The 23073-nt window shown below is 42.2% G+C and overlaps 1 protein-coding gene across 4 annotated transcripts in view; it reads left to right on the forward strand.

Moving 5' to 3' along the window:
- ITPK1 (inositol-tetrakisphosphate 1-kinase) overlaps positions 1-23073 on the forward strand; it is a 135381-nt gene that overhangs the window by 106369 nt on the left and 5939 nt on the right. For 3 of the 4 annotated variants that reach the window (XM_068192572.1, XM_068192574.1, XM_068192573.1), the window contains exons 6-11: positions 13220-13318; positions 15207-15247; positions 18774-18939; positions 20510-20577; positions 20695-20763; positions 22033-22195. In XM_068192572.1, coding sequence (XP_068048673.1) covers positions 13220-13318; positions 15207-15247; positions 18774-18939; positions 20510-20577; positions 20695-20763; positions 22033-22195 — 606 coding nt within the window. The remainder of the gene's footprint in view (positions 1-13219; positions 13319-15206; positions 15248-18773; positions 18940-20509; positions 20578-20694; positions 20764-22032; positions 22196-23073) is intronic. The other variant, XM_068192576.1, reaches the window with a different exon arrangement.

The raw sequence follows: 23073 nt of genomic DNA on the forward strand, positions 1-23073 counted from the left end.
CTTCACTGTGGAAACAAATCAATGCAACACATTTCTCTACAGCTTCCATTCATTAGGTTGGTTAATGAGTAGAGATGTAAAATTGATCCAGCCACCAGGGGAAAGGAAAAAAAATTTATAAGCTTGAGTTTTGGCAAAGGGGACTTGAGGAAGGGCCTGGTTTTAGAAATGTTACAAAAGGAGTTTATCCTTGAGAAAGCTTATGACAAGATGGCAGTGTGTAGGCGCAAATGGAAAGGTGAGGGATGGTGGCAGGATTGAGTTAGAAGAGGCAGTGATGGGCAAATGGAGAACCAGCAATGTGCTAGAAGATTTGTGGACTCTCCTCTAATCAGAGGATGCTCCAGGATTAGAGGGCCTAGACAGTTTTGCTGTATTCATCAAAGTGAGGGGGATAAAGAAGAGAGAAGTGGAGACATGGTCATTATGTGTAGAAAGTACAGAAAATTTTAGAATGCTTTAACTTTTAGGGAAAGTTCCTCCCATGTGCCTTAAATCCTGACTAATTGAGATAGCTGTTATATTGAGCCTTAAATGGATGAACAAATGGGGGAAAAAAGTATACCTCAGTACAACTGGTCTGTATGTCAGCAGATGGGAACTACTTGCAGAGGCAGGTACAACAACACTTCCCACACAATGCAGTACAAACAGATAAATAGAAAAAAGATTTCCCTCACTGCATGAGGGGAACTCCATACTAGTTAGTTAGGAGGGAGCAGGAGGTGCAATCCAGGGCTCCTAAGTTGTTACAAGCAGAAGATCAGGAAGCAGCAGCAAGCCTGTGCTGAGGAGCCCAAGACAAAACCAGATACACACCTACAGTCAGGTGGTCCAGGGCAATATTTGCACTCCATTTTAAACAAGTGAAATTATACTAGAAAGTTTATTTGGAAGTTAATGTTTGCCAGAGTAAAAAATATGGTTCAGGATTTGTCCTGGCTGGTGTTGCTACCTATAAACTAAGGAAACTTTTTACAAGGGCATGTAGTGATAGGACAAAGGAGAATGGCTTCAAACTGGAAGAAATTAAGTTTAGATTTGATATTAGGAAGAAATTCTTCACTGTGAGGGTGGTGAAGCACTGGAACGGGTTGCCCAGAGAAGTTATGGAATGCCCCATCTCTGAAAGTGTTCAAGGCCAGGTTGACTGGGGCTTTCACTGGTCTAGTGAAAGGTGTCCCTGCCCATGGCAGGGGGATTGGAACAGATAATCTTTAAGACCCCTTCCAGTCCAAGCTATTCTGTGATTCTGTGAAATCAGCCAGAAGTTACCTGTCTTTTCTGGACTTTCTTCCTGGGTGTTTCTGCACATGGACATCTCTTCCACGCTTGCTGTCATACTTGACAGGAGATAGTAGCAAGTTCATGAATCAGGAGTCAGTGCAGTAACTGAAGCCAGAAAATGATAGGTATTTCTTTGTGTATTCAGACTGTACAGGTCAGCATTGTTCCCTGCATGACAGGAATGCACATTTCAGAAAAACAGGAAGATTACTTTGCAGCAACAGTTCTCGTGAAGGCAATTGTCTGGCAGCAAAGGGCAGTTTATTGCACTTCACGCTGTCTAGCTAAGATTTGCATATGTGTGCAGTACTAGGAGTTTGCAAAGGTTGGGTAGAGATAGATTTGTCCAGAAGTTACTAGTTTGAAACTGCTGAATGTATAATGTAAAATCACCAAATGTGCCTGTTTCCATTGGCTTTGCTGGTACACAGACAGCTTGCAGAAAGATGGCTGGAGCCATGTGAGATGACAGCCCTTTCTGTCACAATTATTTGCTGCCACACGACTTTTGGGAGCTCACAGCCAGACTCAGGAGGCTCCTTGTCCTGCCATGTGTGCTGGCACATCAGTCAAGGACTCCATTCTGGTGTTGTGTTTCCTCCCTCAGCTTTTGTATTGCCATCTCACTCCCTCCCAGGTGTTACTGAAGGAGATCAAGTGCTGGAATTGCTGCTTAGAAGCACTGAGGTTTTCATGTAATAAATGGCTTCTGGCTGCTGCTAGCTGCTTGACATGGCCAGTGTCAAACCAGGGACACGGACACTGATTGCACCAAAGATGCAGCCAAAGACCTAATCTTACAGTGCCAGAGAAAATAGAAATAGAAAACACTTCATCCTGGATTCTGTTGGAAGTCTGGCATCTTAGCAGATGACATCCACAGAAATACCAAGCTTGGGCACATGCCCCTTCCAATTCAGCAGCCACTACCTCTTCTCCATGATGCCAGAGAGAATCATGCAATACAGGATTTTCTCCTGGCAGCCTGTCAGCAGCAAGGAAATAGTGTCAGCTGCCTACACCAACATGGTTTCAGGGTAGTAGGTAAGGACTCTGGTCCTTGCCCCCCAGTAGTTTCTCACAGGTATTGCCAAGTGTTTTGATGAGTGTTGGGATCTGGTGTGGGATATCTATCTGGAGTGCTTTGCAGTTGTTTATGAAAAAAGATCACAGAATATGCTGAGTTGGAAGGGACCCATAAGGATCATTGAGTGCAACCCGATGGCACAGCACCATCCCCCAGAGTCACACTCTGTGCTTGAGAGCACTGTCCAAACACTTCTTGAATTCTCTCAGGCTTGGTGCTTCCCTGGAGTGCCCGTTCCAATGTTCAGCCACACAGGGTAAAAACCTTTTTCTAATATCCATCCTAAACCTCTCCTGACACAGCTTCAGTCCATTCCCTGAATCCTGTCACTGGTCACAAGAGAAAGATCAGTGTCTGCCCCTCCTCTTGCCCTCACGAAGAAGCTGTAACTACAGTGGGGTCTCCCCTCAGTCTCCTCCAGGCTGACCAGACCAAGTGACCTCAGCCGCTCCTCATATGACTTCCCCTCAAGGCCCTTCACCATGCTCATTGCCCTCCTTTGGACACTCTCTAATAGCTTAATATTTACAGGGCTGTCTGAAACTTTAGCAACAGAAACTAATCCAATGTAAACAACATGGTGTGTGCGCATTCCTTTGCTATAGTTATACTAACATAATTAGAACAGAAAAATATACACTAACAAAGCTTTCCCATGTAGATAGATCTTTTTCTTTCTGATGTTTAAAATACTCATAGCTTGTTTGCTCAGCAGCTATTTTTTCTCATTGATTTGGAGTGGGCTCAATCCACATCAGTTGGGAAAAATCATCAAATTTTACCAATCTCTGTAGTAGGCAGCAGCCTTAGTTGGTGTGCCCTACTCCAGTTAAAGCATTGCAAACAAGTGCAGAGCAGAATCCTTTAAGGCCAGAACCAGTGTTTCAGTTACATTTTTCCAAAGTGCTGCAGGATTGTCTATATGATCTCCAATTGAAAATACAAAATGTTTCTGAATAAAAAGCCTGTTCATTTGCGTTTTTTCCTTCCATGGCACAAAGTGCAAGCTCCGAATGGTGAGCAGTGTAGAAGTCCCACATGCATTAGAGAAGTTTGCTAACCTATGCAAGGACAGTATTAGGGCAGGGCATTAGCTTCTTGTTTCCCATGCTACATACAAACTTGGGACCATGGTCATTTGCTTGTGTTGTTGAGTTGATAGTTAAGTCTCTGCTTAGGTATCTGCAAACAGTTCTTTCCACTGCTGTTACTGAAATGTCACATTCTTACATTTCACCCGTGGCACGGGAAGAAGTGCATTGCAGTTATTATTGCAGTTGTATAGTCAGTCATGCTTTGAGTGGTTGCTTTACATAAAGGAATTCAAATGAAATCAGTGGTCACCAAATCTCTGGAAAATGTTTGGCCTCAAAGCACAGAGATGGCGTCCCAACACCATGACAGGAGGTACCTAGGCACAGGGCTGGCTGTCAGCCCTGCTCAGATGCAGTGCCTCTCCTGTTAGTCAGTGTTATCCCAAAATCCTGCTGCGTTTTCTAGATCTGTATGTAAACTCTTGCACTCTGTGTTCACATACATGTGGGCTGGTAAAGTAATAAAAGGCAGTTATTTATTCACATTTCCACTGTCATTGCTGGTATGGTTTGGAACAGCAGCCAAAGGCCATGTTCCTCTCTGGCTCAGGCTGGGGCACAGGTGCTGCAGGAGTCTTGCTATACTGTGGGGGCTTGAACTAAGCATTGAATGATTCCAGTGTGTCCCTGGGATACCTCTGCCTTGGAGGGAATTTTGTCACTATTTTGCACTCCTTGTGGGCTGCTGCTTTGTCTCTGACACAGCATGTGTAGGTTGGAAGTGGTGTTTGCTGAAAGCCTGAGACATGCATTACGTACTATCTCCCAGGATTTATCTTCCAAAAGCTCATTAAACTGATCTGGTTAAGGGCCATCAACCCTCTGAGATTAGAGATATAAAGAGCTTCGGTGGACTCTACTCATCTGGGTACTCTAATAGCTTCAAATGAACCTCATCACAGACAAGAAAAAGCTGCCTACATCATGTCTGCCATCATGGCCCCTGCCATGAATGCATTTTCTGTTTTATTAGACAACATACTCTGCATAATATAAGGAAAGACTGATTCTTCAACTGAGAGGAACTAACTGGTTAAAGTGAGTAGAGTTACATACAAATAAATTTAGTAAGGAGTTCAGCATTGGGTCTTCACAGCTTACCGTAGATTCCTGGGAATGATGAGCATTATATGGAGCAAACTGGTGCTCTCTCTGCCATCAATTTCTCATGTAAATCAGGTGTGTACAAGGTGTGTACAGGGAAGTGCACACCACTGTCTGTTCCTATCCACCATCTAGGCCAGGGGGATGCAAACCAACATCCCAGCAGCTCCTGTCCTGGAGCTGTGTAGTTTGCAAGTAGAAATTAAGCTTGGAAATTATTTTGTACTAGTCTAAGAAATGTCTTATGTCAGTATTTGGGAGAGGAAGCATAAAAAATCCTGCATCTGTGCCGTTACATACCTTCTGTATTTTGTGGGAAAAGGTCATATTTGGACACTGGCACTTGGTTCTGAGATTCCTTTATCATTCTGCACAATAGGGTTGTCTGTGTTGGTAAGAATACTAAAATCGGGCACATTTGCCACTTGAAAATGGCAATGCTAAGTATAGTTCCTGTATTCAAAATACAAAGGTAAGCATATAAAACAGCAGATACACATTACTGTTTAGAGACAGTTGAGGTGGTTTTAATCAGGGTTCAGGTATTCACACAGAATCTGACATTTGCATTTTAATGTAGAGCAGACATGCAGAGTATGTTTTGCATTGTCTGTCTTCTTGAAATGCCTTTGGGGTTTTGCAGATACCAATACTTTCAATGCCAGTGTTCTGAGCAGAACATTATTGGGGTAAAAATGCAGGAAAGACTTTATTGCATTTGCCAAATAATCCCTTTCATTTCTTTCCTTGATGAGGAAAATTGCTTTCATTATTTCTGTAACACTGGAAACACTCCTGCTTGTAAAATGAGTCCCCAAGTTTTGATACAGGTTCAATGCTATAAGGAATAAATGTTACTGTTTCAACAAAAGCTGTTCCAGCAGGTTTTTTCCACCCTTCTTCATTACTTGTAAGAGAGTTTTGTCTAACACTCTTATCTACAAAGAGCCTAAGAAGCACCAGAAGGTTTATGTCCTCCTGGACAGCTAGTTCATTTGCCTCCTTTTTCTATGGTGAGGTGTGCTTGGTTTTTTAAATTCAACTGCAAAGCTTCTTGTTCCTTGCATTAGCAAGGTGGTGGGTAACCCCTTTTACCTGCTGAAAAATGAGACTATTTGATGATGAACACCCATCTCCCAGCCTTTACTCCTGAATGAGAATAATTTTTCACCACTTAAACTGTTACATGGTCGTGAGCACACTTTATCAGGCTGAGTCAATGACTGTTTCACCACAGGTCTGTTATAACTGAAGGCACATCTGTAGCTGTGCTCCTCTACTGCTGGGTGCCTGTGAGGCTCCATCGGCACAAGTGAGCAGAATGCTTTTCTGCAAAACCTCTCTCTTTCAGCCTGAGCACCCACAGGATGACGTGAATTCCTCTCTCAGAAAGATTCTGCTCAGTAAGGAAAGTGGGCATAAGATGAAAGTGTAGAGCTAAAAAGTAAAGGAGGATCTGATACAGACCATAGCTTTGTGAAATAGTTGTCTCTGAGGAAGAGTTCATCTGGGAGAAACAAGTCCATCAGGCTGGCTTTACTATGACCTTTGCCTTTATTTCTTCTTTATGGTTTATACTTTCTCTTGAGTCTAAGCTGATTTCATCATGTTCAAAACCCATAATTAGCACTCCTAAATTGCATGGATATGACAAATTATTGTGAATTTTTTTGAATAGTTTCATATTTATATTCAGTTGTGAGATTTCCTCACTCTCTGCCCAGATGCTTCAAAATCACTATTTTTTTTAAAAACCAAGACTGTTGCTCTACAGATGTTCCATTTAACATGGATATTCAGTGTGCAGTTCTTGTATGTCAAGCTAGGTTAAGCTTGAAATTGTGCCCTCAAAGCTGAGTCTGCTCTGCCCTCTTGTGTCTTTGGAGTGTGTTGCCAAAAGCTCCCCAGATACAGCTACTTTACCCTTAAAACTGGAATTTTCCCCTCAGAGACTTAAAGAGTGAGATGCAAACACATGGATATTCATATATGCATTGGTTTTTTCAGTGATGAGTATAGATCAACATATGTTTGAACTAAATCTGTTCTGGCAATATTCCTCATGCACATGCATTTCTGAGGGAAGGGAAAACAACTTGAGAGTATCTTTAATACAGCACGAAAGTGCTGAAATAAACCTGTTAAACTTGTGGGGATTATGAATAAAGTTTTTAGGTTTATGAAGCTTCAACTGAAAAATTATCTACTAGAGGGAGGAGTGAAGAAGGGGTTCTTCCAGTTCACAGGGACTGGGCTGCTGTGAAGTTGGGGTTGGCTTTGCTTGACTGACTCCTTGATGTAGCAACTTTTGACCTTAGCCAAAGTTACAGTCCAAAGCTATAAGTGTACAGTCAATAAAGGGATTCAAAGGGCAAAACACTCTGTCATGTAGTGGTTTACAATACCTTTGAGATAAGATTTAGCTGCATTCTTAAAAAAAAACCTTGCCAGCTTCTCTGTGTGGTTGGGTTTTTTGGTTGAAAACAACCTCAGTAGGCAGGGGTGAGCTGGAAATTCAGATTTCCTCCCCTTATTGTATTAGGAGGAAAAGACATTGCCCTGGCTGTGCATCCTCTCTATTCCCACAGGAGCAGAGTGCCACAAGCTGATGGAAGCTACAATGAAGCACAGTTTACTGAAAATATATTTATTTTTAAAGAGTCTTAAATGTTTTCAAATCACAGTGTAAACTATTCTGTTAAAGAGTGGCTTTTTAAAACAAAGTAGGAAGTTTAGAGTTTGTTCCCACCTGCTGTAAATCTTTCTGATAGTTTAAGGCTTAACATTTGCTCCATGAGTGTTAGATGATGAGCCAGTCCTGATTTTGACATAGATGGTTTTGTGCTTTTCTTAAGGATGTTAAGCACTTTTCAAAGCAGCTTTGTCACTTTTCTGTGTACTGTATTGTGTGATGTGGAGGTCGTGTACCCAGTCTTTTCAGGAATAATACTGACAGTTTTTCCAGGCACAGAGAGCAACTCAGGCACAAGCTGTGCTCCTTTTGGAACTGGAAAGCAGAATTAAGGGATCTAGGTATGCCAAGTCTGTTGCACACCTGGGGGACTCCAGGCCTCCTCTTGTGCTCCTTTAACAAACTGCATCTTCCTTCCACCTGTTTCAAAAATTCATTGTACCAGCTTATTTTACCTTTCCCTGTCCTCAGCATGCCCCTCATTTGGTGTGTCTTTTACCTTCTGTGTGTAAACAAAGGCACTGCTAATGATGTGTATTGAGCCTGGGCAAAAGATATGATATTCATCAGCAAACACCTTCTGGTTTGTGTTTTTCCAGCACCACTCTCAGGATTGTGGTTGATGATGCTCAGACTGAAGCTTCTAACAGGTAGCTTCCTCAGCTCCTGTAATGACCCCAGTAGCATCAAAAAGTCTTTTTCCTGGAACTCCTCAAACTGTCTCCATAAAGCCCTGCCTGGCCAAGGGGAGGTGAAGCCTTCTCCCCACTTCATAAATGGAAGTTCAGAGTTCGACTGTGTTTGTTGACTGCATTGTGGTTTTGTGGAAAGAGGCTGCTGGTGCTGAGAATAAATACTCTTTTTTTCAGCCCGCCTGCTGCACTTCCTAATCCCTCGGCTAGGTAAAGGAAGGTGAATTATTAGGTAGGGAAACATGATTAGACAGTAAATCTGAAATTTAATAGTCAGTGGCTTTCTCATTGTATTTCTTTTCTAGACAGAGGTTTTGAGCTATTCTCACAGATGACCATAAATTCTCTTTAAACTCTTTTTCTGAAGACAAAGAAATATAGTTTGTTGATCTATGAATGCAGGGCATTGAATCTGTAATCTATTATTTGTTTTCTTACCTGTCTAAAATCATAAGGACCAAAGAAATCCAAATAGATTCTTCTTCTCTCATGGTTTATTTTTTCCCCACAGTCATCCACACCTACACTGTGTTGGTACTTCTCAAACTTTTATATAAGGTTTAAGGTATTACCTTTTATATAAGGTAACTTTTATATAAGGTATTTACCCTTATCAGAAACTATCGCAAGACTGTCTTGTACAGCCCTGTCCCAGTGGTTTCAATTTATTTTTAAGACTTGGTTCAGCTGGGAACAGCCATGTATTACTCTTACTTTTCCTCTATCCATTTTGCCTGGCTACTGAATGGGAGTGTGTGTTGAGTGTTTGGCCTCTTGTGCCTTCTCCTGGGGGTTTGGGTATCCTGTGACTGTTTGGCAGGCTGTCTGCAGGCCACCAGGTACCCTGAGTAGAGAAGCATTACTCAGCATCTCTTACTAAAGCAAGTCCTGAGCACAAAGAATTCCACCAATTCTCACTGCTAGAAAATACTTTTCCCCAGCCAGTTTTTAGTCTGCATATTCCCCATCTTCACATCCCATTGCTCCTGTCACTGTTGTTGAACTTCATCTGGAATAATCCCCTCCTGGCACCAACACCCCGGTTTGAGTGCTCTTTCACCTCTCTGTTGTTGGTTAGCTGTGTTACTCATCCTGTAAACTGGCTGTCATCAGACAAGCCCTCATAATCTCATAATGATGTTGTTGCTCCATGGGAATGGAACAGCACTCTGACAAAGCTCACCCCACAACAAGGTGTGCCAAGCTGACTGCCCTGGTGCTGTGATTGCTGCCTGTCACCTGTTAGTGCCAGCTCCTTGCTCTCCTCAGGCGTCCCACTGCAAACACTCCCCCTGCGCTTGCAATGAACGTGATCCCTCCAGCCATGAGCTCCATTCAGAGGTGATGGAGGGATAAAGTGTAGGAAGCACTGAAAGAACAGAAATAACGGTTGAAAAATGAACAGCCTAGATGAGAGATGGGGATGAGAGTGAGAAAAAATACAGAACATAAGAAAGAGGAGACAGAGAGAGAGGGAGAGAAAACTCCCTCTGAGATCAAATAATCTTGAAGGGAGACTATCTAAAGGCAAATACGGAAAACAGATACCACAAAGTTTATGCTAAGACATGCACTAAAAATGAGGACAAAGATGGGGGAGGAACAGAGTGACAGAATTTTGACTTTTAAATTTAATTATAATACGTTGTTTTTAACAACAAAAGTGCTACAGATACTTCTGGTACTTGTCTGAAGTGAAAGCTGAACACTCTGATCTAAAGAATCTTTCCTTGTTGCTGTTAAGTTGGCACTTCTGGATCTGACAAAGTTCACCTGGAGTTGTGGCCATATTTCAAAGGCAGGGCTCTCAGAGACAACCAGGCACTTAGAAAATAAAGAAATACCGTTCTCTAAATGTGCACTATAGCAGTGTACAGAATCTTAATTCACAGCAGTCTGTAGACTTATGGGCAGACCTTTCCTGCTGATATCTTTGGTCCAGCACAGGCTGCATGAAGGAAGATATGGTTAGTTAATTGTGGTCATCTGTTCATTGTGTGATGCAGTGATTGTATGCACCCAAAGGGAGGGGAGGAAGTGCCAGATTTTTGGTTTCACATCCAAAGTGAAAAGATCAGAAACTAAATACGTAAGAATCTCTTGGGATTTAAGGTCCCTTGTGCATAGCCAAGTGTGGAAGATGAGGCAGAGTTTTTTCCAAACTTGGTGTTTTAGAAGAACACTCTTCCACTCAGCAGCACAGCACAGAGCTGAGTACTGATGGTAGAAAAGCAACAGCACCAGCTCCGTGCACAGGTTCTGGGTTATATCAGCTCTGTGTCCTGACAGAGTCACTTCTGCTAGGGGGTGTATGGCCAGTGCAGCTGCACAGGCGGGGTGACACGGCTGTGGCCTCATGCTGTAGTAGTTTTCAGATTGCTTTTATTAAAGTGCTTTGTTCACACTGGGCTCTCAGGTGCAAATGAGAATGGTGCTTGGTTTTAGGCTGGAGGGTTAGGCCGGAGCATCAATACAAAGGGTCAGCAGTGGAGCCAGAATCATGATGCCCTTCTCATCTCTTGACTGTTATGTTTACTTGTTTGTGAATATTTACTGTTCTTTTTGGCAATGATTTCCCATGGTGTCTTGTCACTGCTGGTTTGCAAAGAAGTGGTGACAGTGCCAAGAGTCCAGCACCTGACCACAGCTCAGTAAGTCCACATTAAAGCAGCTTACTCAGCAGGAGGGGAGGGAAGGCTCAGTGTACCACTGGGGGTCATTTGCACTATGTGGGTTGCATGGTGTAGTGCCAAGCTGATGTAAATCAGTATTGAATTGACTCTCAGCCAATGAGTGAGAAGGTGTGCAGAGACTGCTGTCACTCTGACAGCAGGAGCTGGATGATGAGAGAAAGCTTTAGCATGTGTTTGCCACCCTGTGAAGGAGGAGAGGATGATTGCTGGAGGACTTTTTATTTTAACCTGTAGCTATCTTTAGGATTTCAGTGTGTGCAGTTAAACTCAGAGCAGCAGTTTTCTAGCTGTAGGCTCTACTGAAATCTTGTGCTGAGTGAGGATTCATTTGTCCTCAGGTCTGGCTGTGAATTAATGGTCTGTTTTAGAGGTCTCAGTGGGCTAGAATTGCCTTCTTGATAGAGAAAATGCCATTGTTATGCAAATTCAGCAGGAGCACTTTGAGATGCTAAGAGTCTTCTTTGCTACTTTTTGTTGATCCAGGTGGTCCTTTCTAAGTACAGAGTAAAAGAAATTACTGTTTGCCCCTTCCTTCATCTCCCCATGCAAGTGTCATGTAGTCAGCAGGAACACTGGATTCTCCCTGTCTCCCTTTCCTGTTTGCATGAGAGAGAAACAGAGGGAAGCGAGATGGAACCATACGTTCCTTTGCATCTGCACTCTGAAGGCAAAGTTATTTGTGAGCCTTCAGCATGTGGGTGGGAGAGCTGCCAAGCCAAAGTTGTTCCCAAGTATCTGTAAACTAAATCTTATTCCCTAAATTCATCCAACTAAGGAACTTGCACTCTGGCAAAGGCTTGTAAATATTACAGTACCTGTCACTTTTGGATGCTGCTTTCTGTTTTCATAGCAGCAAATTGAAAGCTTTGAAATCTGGGATGTTTCGTTTAGTTTTGTAGAGGTTGACCTCAAAGCATCAATCTTTCTGCTCCTTTTAGAATCTATGAAAATAGCCTTTTCTCAGAAAACTTCTTGTAGTGACAACACTGCTAATGAACAGAGTTCTCAGATATTCCAAAAGTTTGAGGATGTATTGAGATATGTGTACCAAAAGATAGAGAGTTTTGTTTCTCTGTTACTTCCAGTGATTCAGTTTTCTTTATATATGTACTTACAATGAAGTGAAAAGTATTAATCCAAACAATGTTTATAAAGTGATTTATGAATGCATGTCTGTCTCAGAGTTATGTTTAGCTTTGCTGGGGTTTCAGTTCACATGTACTTTTCAGTTTCTGCACCATCTGCACAGCATGGCCTCCACTTGTTTCAATTCAGCCATGCTTTGCTTATTTTTAAGACAAGTTGCTGGTTGGTATAAACCTGTGACTTGAGTTTGCCAGATACAGTTGCTCCCACCATTTGTGCTTGTCTCCAGTTGCTTCTTGGAGGAAGGTGTCATCCTTTTTCTCTTGAAATAAGTCTGAAAAGTGAGTCTTGGCAGACCCGTTCTGAATTGTGTTCAGTACCGTGCAGCTCAAGTTGTAACTCATTTGTGGCTCCCAAGTTAACCTGACCACAGCTCAAACTCCATTAAAGTAGTACTTTTTAAGGCTGTGCTCACTGAGGAGGTAATTTAAATAGTCGTTCATACTTGTGTGATGTCCTTGATTTGACTTAGTCAATGTTGTCAACGTGCACACAGCTTATCTCAAAACCTGCGGCCCTGCTGACCTGTCTCAGAGCTGCGGCTGAAGTCAAGGTTCTCTGTGCACTTCAGATTGCAACCCAGCCCTCTTAAGCGATTTATGTGCAAGTCCTATGAATCCTACAGTGGTTTCTGCCTTTCCTGCTGCATTCCCAGGGGAATCTCAGTGCTCCTCCAGTGAACAGGAAATCCATCCTAGAGCGAGTCAACTTACCGAGTCACTAAGAGGGCTAGTTTTTGACTCCAGCCTTCCCACGACCCCTTGTGAACGAGCACAACATTGGCAGAAACACTCTGGAGCAGACCTGCTCCATTAAATTTTACCATGGTTCCCATGATTCTTCTCTTTACCCAGAACTTACTGAGCAGTCTTGACATGGTGGTGTCTAAACAGTGCTCTGGTTGGCTTTACCAGACCAAATAAACCCACTGCTTTCATGGCAGAGCCATCCCAGAGAACAGCAGAATGTTCTGGCACCTTGTCTAAAGTAAATACACACTGGAATCTGCCACCTGAGAAGCCCTACAGGAGATATGGCTTTGTGAGCTCCCTGTTCTAGTCACATTTGCAGACCATTCTGTTTTTTGTAAAACGCTTTAGAAAATTATGCTCCAAGGCATAAAAAGATCCCAGTTGCTTTTCACCTCACTGGCTAAGTCTTGTGTAGTGTGTTCCTAAGCAGGTGATCGTTTCTGCTGCCTGTGAAAATACTGGCTTTATATTGCCATATAGATTGTATGAAAATGGAGCCTTTCATCTTCTGAAATGTTTCCAGAAACCCAAATTCAGGCTGGCTTACAGTCCTTTCGGGTGCTTTAATATAAGCTGACTATTAAGAAGCAGTTAGTATGGAGAGAGCTGGTAATGATGCAGCTGAGGAGCTAAACCCCTCGTCTTCATTTGAGTCTTTTTATTTTCTTGCAGATGAGAGGATCTGTTCACCACCCTTTATGGAGCTGACAAGTGCCTGTGGAGAAGATACCTTGAAGCTTATAGAGAAGAATGGACTGGCATTCCCATTCAGTATGTACATTAGATTTTCTTTGGTACTTCTAGTGGGTTCTAAATACTGCACATGCACCCCCCAAAACATAGCCAACATTGTAGGAGTGTGGGTTTCACTGCCAAAAGTGTCAAGGATATTAAAACTTTCCTGAAACAAATGCTCTGAGGCAGTCTGCTTGGAATGTAAAACAAACCCCCTCCCTATCAGCTTTTACTTTGCCCTTTATTGATATTCCTTACTTTCAGCACCTCGCTACAGGAAACATGCATTCCTGGGAAATGCTAATAGTTCTAACAAAGTTATCCTCTTGCCCTGAACTTGTACAAGATGTTTCTCCTGCCAGCTGCATTCATTTTTTTCTTGAGAAAGTCACTGCCTTGCTGATTGTCCTCTTTTTTCACCCCCTCTCCGTTCCCTGGTCCATGGTACAAATATAATCTTAGAGGGTAAAAAAAAGAGGGTTAACACAGATAACAGACTCCAAGGGCCCACAGCTCAATCAGCTGCTATGAACTGTTTGTGCTTTGTAGCAAGTTTCATTGCAGGGCTTGTGCTTGACTGGGTTCCTTTATTTGATTCCTTGCAGTATAAAGTGAGCAGGATCGTTAGTCGGTGTTTGTTCCCTTGGTGCTTGCCTCATTTGTAAGGTTCAGAGGTAAAGTCGTGTGGAAAAAGCATGTTTTGCCCTCCCTGCCACCGCTCTCCCAAATGAGGCAGGTCTCCTGAAGATAGGTTGTGAAGCAGTACTTTAAATTCCACTGAATGGCTTTGCCCTCCTCTTCACATTGTGCCCTCAGTGCAGACTGACTAGTCCTCAGTAGTCAGCAGCATATATTCAGGAGGTCTGAATCAAACCCACTAAATGATGATGAAACTACAAAATAACACTGAAAATTAATACACCTTGATATTCTGGGAGTGTTTTTTCATTTTCTTGTCTCTGTTTTTATTTTTTCTTAAAAATGGTCCAGCTCTCCAGAGCATATGTCTGTGACACATCATAAACCATTTTGTAAAATTTCAAGTTACCAAGTTATTTTGGACTCTAGTGCAGGTTATCTCTCTTTCATAGCTCCCTGCCCTCTTGCCTGGTAATTTGATTCTTCCAACAACCTGCAAAGAAGTCTTGTGCATCCACCCCCGCACTACTTGCAAGTTTCCATCTCTTCTCCTTAACACCTAAGTGACATCAGCCTTAGTCATTGTGTGGGCCCTAGGGTCTTCAGCTCTTCTCTGGCCTCATAGAGAAGGAGCATGTTTCTTTTCTCTTACTGGTTTTACTCCTCCTCTTAATCAGGATGGAGGTGAGAATCAGGATATACAGAGCAGATAAATGAGAAGGAGAAAGAAAAACTGCTAGGCTTTCTGCCTTTTTCTGTCCTCCTCTATGATTGTTTGTGAAAAATAAGTTATATCTTAGTTTGGTTCAGCCCATTACATTTTCTGCTCTTCCCTGAAAACAGGGAGGTAATAAAATAAGTTGGTTTTGACTGTGTCCCAGTTCCTTTGTTTTAAGGACAGCAGTGTTTGTAGTACCTGTAAAGTAGCTTTAGCCTCAGAAAAAAATTATATAGTTGTGAAAGTGCTCTCTGAGTAGACAGGATGGCAATCCTAATACTAGTACTAACTTCTCAGCTGATGCTTTGCAACTCTGTCCAGTCCTAATAAAGATCTGTGCTTGCACCTTAGTTACAGGGAGGAATTGAGAGAGTAGAGCTTGGAGCAAGCCAAGCTTTGCAGTGATTGAGGACACTGTTCAAGCAGAGACTGTCACTGGTGTCTGTTACAGTCAATGCCTTGGTCTGGTGGACTCCAGTGTTTGCATGTGTGGGTGGGAACAGGATTATAAAGGGTTTGTGTGTTCTGTTTCAGTGGTGAATTGTCTCTTCTTTTTTATTTACCCAGTTTGTAAAACCAGAGTGGCCCATGGAACCAACTCTCATGAGGTGAGTTAAAAAATTTTGCAGTATTATTCGCCTGCTTCCAGTCATGTCCTGTCCCCCACTCTCGCTGTGGTGGTTTGGCTGGTGATTTCTAATCCTGTAGTGGGTAGGAAGAGGGCTGTGCCTAAAAAACCTTTCTTCCCCACCTCTCCCTCATGTTTAATTGCACCATTATTTTTTCAAAAATCGGAAATTAAGTTAAATATTACTTGAACCTCCCATCATGCAAGCTATTTTTAGCAGTTTCTACCTCCCATCATGCAAGCTATTTTTAGCAGTTTCTACCTTCCATCATATTGTTGCTTCTAGCAGTTTGTAGTCTCTAGTCAGCTTTGTCCAAGAAATCTCCTTCAGTCACTCCTTTGGTAAGAGGTCACTAAATAAAGTTACTGTCCCAGAAAGTTACTTTTCCAATATGTATGTGGTACAGATGAGAAGTGGGTTTGTGCTTCAGATGGAGCAGCTGGCTTCTTTCCTTGAGGGGGAAGGGAGTAACAAATAGAGATGGTTTCCAGGCAATGTTCAGTTGTAATAACACAGTGGGATCTGTGGGGAGAACAGGACTGGTAGAACTTATCTGCCTTCCTGTAAGGCAGCTAAAATGGTTGTATATTCCCGGAATGAGTGCATTACCTATGAGATTAGCTTCCTCTAAATTTAAGTGAGTTGAGTCCTGTTTTAATTCTTTTCCATTTGTGCTTCCTGCCTTCCTGCTTACTTCAGATCAGTTTTGAGAATCCAGCCCTTGCTGCTGGCTCTCCTAACTCCTGGCTTCCTTTGTTAACAACGTGGCCATCAGTCCAGGTTTCCCAGCTGCTCTTGAAACGTGCACTATGAGACATTGCTGCAATGTCTCCAAGAACTGAAGATCCTCATGTAAATTGTAAATCTAGATGAGCAGAATGGCTATGGCTGAAATCTTGACTGACCAGCGCTTCCTTTTAAAAATGCAGTGAGAGTTTTTTAGGCAGGCTTTACCTTGGCTTATTTCACAAGCCAACAGTCCTGTTTGTTTGCTGGAGCAGCTGCTATAAATTTTTGCTGTCATTCCTGAGAACACTTGGGTACTGGATTGTTAATGAATTTAAGACTCCAATTTTCCTGTTGATTTTTCTGTCAAGAGTTCCTCTGCAACTGCAAACTGAAATGCAGGAACCTCTCAGTACTTGTCCAGTTAGGCTTGGACTTTATTCCCTTGGTTAATCTTTCTTTGATCTTCTTTTATACAGTGCAGACACATCTAAGCCTCCTGCCAGAGCAAAAATTAGACTAAAATGCAGCCATAGTCTGCAGTTTATCACAGGAACTTATGACAAGAGCTTAGGAGGACCCCTGGAAAAAAGCCTGAAGTCTTGCATAGTACTTTACATAGTAGTAGCAGTAGTCACTTTTGGAGCTGCTGAGTTCTCAGGGCTGATCCAAAACTATATTTATGATCAGAGTGGAACTGTTTTGGAATTGCTTATGGTTCAATAATTACAAAGGAAGCATAGAATAAATACCTGCTTATGGCACAATCTGTCTAAAAGATGGAGCATAGGTCTAGAAGCAAGAAATTGTTGTCTGTTTTATTAATGACTCCTTGTCTGGCTTTTGGTAAATCACTTCACTTTTTGTGGATATATTTCCAATGCAGGGCTGACACTGAAATTAGAGCACTGACCAGAAACCTGCTTTTCTTCATAAGATGGCTGTTAAGAAAGTTCAAGTACTGGCTAACAGGGACAGCTGAAGGTGCAGGCTTGAGTCTAAGATTGGTGTGTGAGTTTGGGTTTAGTGTGTGAGTTCTAGGTGAGGCTGGCAGACTCCACTCCTCTCTTGTGAGTACATGTTGTGCAAGCTGAGGTGGTGTCACCCTTTCTGTGGTGTCCCTAGTTCTACATGGCCTCTGCACTAGCAGTGGCCTCAGCAGCTCAGCACTTGACTCCCAGTTTGCCAGCACCATTTGTTAAACTTGAACAGAGATGATGGCTGGAAGCTGTGCTTCTTGGCTGCCAGCGGGTCAGAACATAACTAACCTTTGGTAAAGCTGCCATGAGAGACCCAGACCTGAAGAAATGTATCCAGATTTTTTTCTGAGCATTTGAGCAGACAAGAAGGAAAAGGCAGAGAATCACTAGGTTTTGTGAGACTGAATTCCTTATGGACATTGTCAGTAAAAATTCTTGGTGTAAATGTTTTGTTTTGCCTTCAAAAGAGCTCTGTATTTATAATGAGAAATGCTATTTGGAAATTATGATATCAAGTGTTGTACCCACGTTACTGCCAGACACAGCAGGTCTGTGCTAGATGACAAAGAGCAAGTGCACCCTGCAAGCAAATTCTTGGAGCTCTATTCATGCATGTTAAAAACCATGAGACATTGCAGTGAACCGGCATAACGCAGCGCCACGGGATTTATATGGCTTATAGGGGCTGTGTGCTAGTCCATGGGGCTGCCAGCACACAGCTTTGCAGAACAGAGGCTTCACATAGCTTCCAATAGCCTAGGTCAGTGCTAGGCTATCTGAGAAGATAAACTCTGGCTTTCCACACTTCTAAAATAGACTGAACCTGTTCATCTATGTTTATTTGTGGGAATTAATGAACTAAGAGTGGAAGAGAACACTACAGGAGCAGCACAGTTCTTGCCAGGGTGATGTTGTAGACACTATAATGCCAACAATCCACACAAGAGGAGGAAGAGAACAATGTTTCTTGCCACCAGTAATAGACAAATGAGGTGTGATGTTGTTGTTGCGAATCATCTTGATGGATGATTCTGTCTGTTAAAGAAATTTCCTGCACACGTTGCTACCACTCACAAATTCACTCTGTGCTGTGTAATAGAGACAGCAAGAATATCAGCTGCAAGTAGGTATTGAATGCATGCATTGACTTGAACATAGAAAATGTTACTCTACTGAGTTATTGTGCATGTGTGCAGTTATTTGATCATTCATAAGGCCGAATAAATTCCTTCCTTTTCAGCGTATTTATTCCAGTGCCTTCAAGAGGACTATCTGTTTAGAGTAATGGGGTGAAACCAAGCAGGAAAATTGATAGGCCAGAATTTGTTAGCAGTAAGAGCTACTAGAGTCTGAGAAATGTCCTCTGGTGTGGGTGAAGCCCTGGTGCTTAGTCTGTTGCAACTTGGCTGAAGCAAATCAAGGATATAGAACTGTGGGGAAGAATTCTTGTAGTTAGTGCACAGAGCTGTTCCTTCTGTTGTTCTCATGATACAGGCTTGTATTCAATACAAACTTTGTTGTCTGTGTTGGTCAGATGTTTTATCTCTTTGTTGTACCTGCAGTTGCATTAGTTTCCCAACTAAAGGCAGCAAATGAAATTGCAAAGTGCTGTGAAGAAAATGTTGATTGAAAATGAAAGCTTCACTGCCAGTAGTGTTTGCAGAGCTGTATGTCAGTTAAATGAAACACAATGAAATAGAGCAAGATGCAGAAAAGATGTTCCCCTTGTTGTTTGTCAGGTGTGAGTAAGCATGAAATTATTGCCAGCCTTTTGCACAGCCATGTGTGTGTGTTTCCAGATGGCGATCATCTTCAACCAGGAAGGCCTCAAAGCTGTTCGCCCCCCTTGTGTCATTCAGAGCTTCATCAATCACAATGCTGTGCTCTATAAAGTTTTCGTGGTTGGGGAGTCTTACACTGTGGTGAAAAGACCATCTTTAAAGAACTTCTCTGCAGGCATCTCAGGTACGTTGTACTGATTTTAAAGAAAACGTCTGTTCTTGCAGCCTCAGCAGGAAACATCTTCAAAGAAAATATCTGTGAAAAAAACTGCTGAAGTGAAGGCAGCTGGTTTGGACATACCATGTTTCCACTTCTGTATTCTCTCAATAGAAAGGGAGATAACTCACCTGCTCTGGAATACGTACGAATGGCATTAATATAGTAAATATTTATGCAATGGTAACCTGAGTCTTACCTGTTAGACACTGCTTTATGTCATGTGGAAAGGAGGAGAGGGAGAGAAGTTCTCTCCTTTCACAGCAAGTTCGTGTGTCATTTGTTCCGGAATTTGTTTATAAATGTGCTTTGGAGAGAATTTCCTGGATTCCATCATTCAGCACTTCCTCTCCCTATTTTTACCTTGAATATGTGTGTGTTTTAAATTAAAGATCACTTGTGCTCTCCCCTAAATGAGCCTCCCTCTTCATGTGAGGCCCAGTGTTGAAAATCTTGGTGGGAAATGTCCTTTGGTTTGTAGATATCAGCTCTGCTGGGGAGAAGGAGGAATGGATTTGTCAGTGAGGAGAGGGATTCTTCTGTATGTCATTAGACAGCAAGACTTGAAGTGTTTTCGTAAAAGATTACTTAGATTTCCTTTATGGAAAAAAGGCTCCTTTCCAGAGAACTGCATTCTGTGGCCCACCAAAAGCATAAAAAATTAGCAGCACATAGATGGGAGCAAGCATAATCTGATAGCAACTGAACAAGTCCAGGAGGTGAGGATGGGATCAAATTAAAGGAGATGAATGAAAAAATGCCAGTTTTTTGTCACTTTTCTTAGTGTTTTTGGCTAATCCTAGTATCTCCATGTATGCTCACTACTGCATTTCACACACTAATATGTATTTTGTTAATATAGGTGTAGTAGGATGCTGGTAGAAGTTCTTGTCTGTAGCTGTGTGTGCCTGTATTTACATTTAGGTCTGGTGTATGTCCTGATCAAATTAAGTAGGCCAGAATCTGTGTTCATATAAACTGTTAGGATAGTGGCTTCTGTCGCCTCAGAGTGTCTCCTTCATTCCAGTGGTGCCTCCAAAAGAAGGACAGGTCCTGGTCACAAAATGTATTGCGTTCTGCCATGGTCACAGTGCCCTGCCCAGGTTCCCAGGGCTCTCAGTGTACCCTGGGTGCTACTGGCCTGCCACCTGCAGTGATTGCAGCTTCTCTCTTCTGTCACACAGACAGAATTCCTCTTGGAATTGCCACTTCGAGTATAGCACATTAGTAAAAATTAACTTAATTATCTGACTGAACTTAGTTAATTTGCTCTGGTGAAGGAAGGAAAACTGATTTCTGTTTACCCAGTGTGTGGTTCTATTTATCTGTGGTCCGAGAACCGTGGGTTATCTGTCTGTGAGTCCCTGCCTGTGCAGGCAGCCAAGTGCCAGCAAGCAGGAGAGCCCTGTGGGTGGGGTGGATGGTTGAGACCAGGATGACCTTCATGGGGCTGCACTGCCACCTACTGTTCTTTACATTATTCCTTTGGAAATTAAAATCTGATATAAATTTATTTACAACCTGTTTTTAATTGCAGACAGAGAATCAATATTTTTCAACAGCCACAATGTTTCCAAACCAGAGTCCTCATCTGTCTTAACAGCGGTAAGTACACTTGGTCTTTTTCCCTCTAGTGCAGCTGGAAACCTATCTAATCTTTTCTTATGGAAGTGTTAGTAGCTAGTGACTCTCTTTCATAAGCTGTCTGCTTCTGTGTTGCAGGCTGAGGTCTGTTTGGTACCACGAACCAGCATGACTGTGTCCCCCTCTGGTTTTCCTTACCGAGCTCCGGTGAGGAAGAACTTGTAGCAGGGATGTGCTGCTTCCCAAACTACCCAGAGCTAATCTAGGCAAAGGGAAGAAGGAGGTTCTAAATGCAAACACCTGGCTTTTTACTGTCTAGAGAGATTAATAAGCATAAATCATTCTTCTAGGACTCAGTTCTGTGAGGAAAGACAAACAGTGAAAATTAAAGCATAGAAATTGTGTTGGCACAAGGCCACAGAGGGCCAATAGTTGTCTGCCATGTGAGCATGCCCGAGCTGTGACTATGGGACCATTTCTGGATGTCCTTCCAGACCAGCAGTACCAGCACACTGCACAGTTTCATGCTAGCATTACCAGTCCTTTTAATAAGATTTGGATATATGAATCTTAACAAGTTCTTGGGCACTTGGCTACTGAAAAAATCACTTTACAGCACTGGGTCCTTTCAATCTCTTGAGTCTTGGGATTCTTTTCTGTTTCACAAACTCTGCTGGGGACTAGTTTTGTATTTGATTTTGAATTTTGTGTGCAGCACTGGTAGGCATGCTAAATATTAAAACTGTAGTTATGCTAGTCATAAATCCTTTTGTGGTTATGTTGAAGGAGAAGCCATTACTAAAAATTTACTTTCAGACTTAGAGAGTGCTGTGGTTTACCTGCCATCTCATTAACACAAATATGTATTCCAGTCATGCTTCTGTAGGCATAACAGCATACTTCTGCTGTGTAACATATAGTTTAAAAAGCGAAGAAGAGTGCATCCTCCAGTCATAAGTAACCTAAGTCACTCATTTTAATAAATACTTACAAAATCATTTGAACCCACATAAAAAGTATGCTCTGCCCTTAAGATATCAGCTGAGTCGTATTGTATGACTCAGATTAAACTAACAGCAGGAGTCTGTCCTGTCAGCCCTTTAACAGAGACCTTGATCTACACTGAAATAATGATAGCCAGAACTTTTGCAGCACAGGGTTAAATATGCCACCTGTATATGTTTTTTAAGGTGTAGATCTAGTACTTAAAATAATGAGTCTGATACACTGCTTTGCTTCTATAGCCGCACCAGTGTGAAGAGGAAGAACTAGATGCTTTAGAGCAGATGAATTTTCAATTTAGGAAGGATTTTGAATTATGAAAGTAGTTTCTCTTTGGTATCTTTCTCGGTTTCATGACACTGGTTCTCTGCAATTAGATTTGGTGGATATGCACCTGGAAACTTCTGAAAATCAATCTTTCCACTAAAAAGGCTGTTTCAAAGTCCCTTAGTAATGTGTCTTTTTCCATTTTAGCTGGATAAAATCGAAGGAGTATTTGAGCGGCCAAATGACGACGTCATCCGGGAAATCTCTAAAGCGCTGCGGCAAGCTCTGGGAGTTTCCCTCTTTGGAATTGATATCATCATTAACAACCAGACTGGGCAGCATGCAGTAATTGATATAAATGCATTCCCAGGTAAGAAAGGCCTTTCCACTCCTGCTTTTGGAGCAAGTTTTAACTGCTGTTGTCTCATATCATTGCTTCCCAGGCTGGGGGTGGGACAGCAGCAACCAGATGGTTCTGAGATCAAATACAGGTCAGTCTGGGAAGGGAAGAACCCTAATCTAGATACGGAATTTGCATCTGAAGTATCAGCTCTTAGGAGATATGGTCAAATTTTAGTGGCCAATTGTAACATAGCTGTTGTGCCCTCCTGTGCAAAGGGAAACTCAAGAACTGCACTGTGGGACTGTGTGCTGGGACCTACCCTTTCTAGGCCTAGCCCTCATTCTGAAATTAAAAGAATACTAAATTCTATTTTAGGAAAGCCTTTAAAGATTACTTTTTTGTTTTGTTTTGTTTTGAGACTCTGAGCCATTAAAAAAAATGAGGGGGTGGAAGCAACTAACTGTTCCCTTGAAAATTTCTTCCTGTGCAAATTGATTCCCTACAAAAAGACATTTGTGTACAAAAGCAATACCAGGAATTGGAAAATGATAGAATTGTAGGTGCACAGAAGTTGCTGTAGAGAGCTAGTATCCTTGCAGGTTCTCATAAGTGTGTCCCGGAGTAAAAGGATGGATTAGAGCAGAAATGTAGAAATGGGTAAATTTGTCCTCCACCTTTTTTCATGCAACATATGTCTTGGAAACAACTAAACAAGCTCCTTGATCATCAGCTGTAAGTGTGAATAAGGGTGAGGCAGTAATGGTCTGTCACTCGTGCTAAATTCAGTAGTCTAACCCAGAAAAAGAACAGATCATCCCATTTGTTGCTGTTTTGCAGGGTGCTTTTCTCTCTTAGAATCTCCTCTCATTACCCGAATGGGGGTGTTTATTTCCAGAGACTAACAC

This window comes from Anomalospiza imberbis, chromosome 6 (genome assembly GCF_031753505.1).
Source record: "Anomalospiza imberbis isolate Cuckoo-Finch-1a 21T00152 chromosome 6, ASM3175350v1, whole genome shotgun sequence".
NCBI lineage: Eukaryota > Metazoa > Chordata > Aves > Passeriformes > Viduidae > Anomalospiza > Anomalospiza imberbis.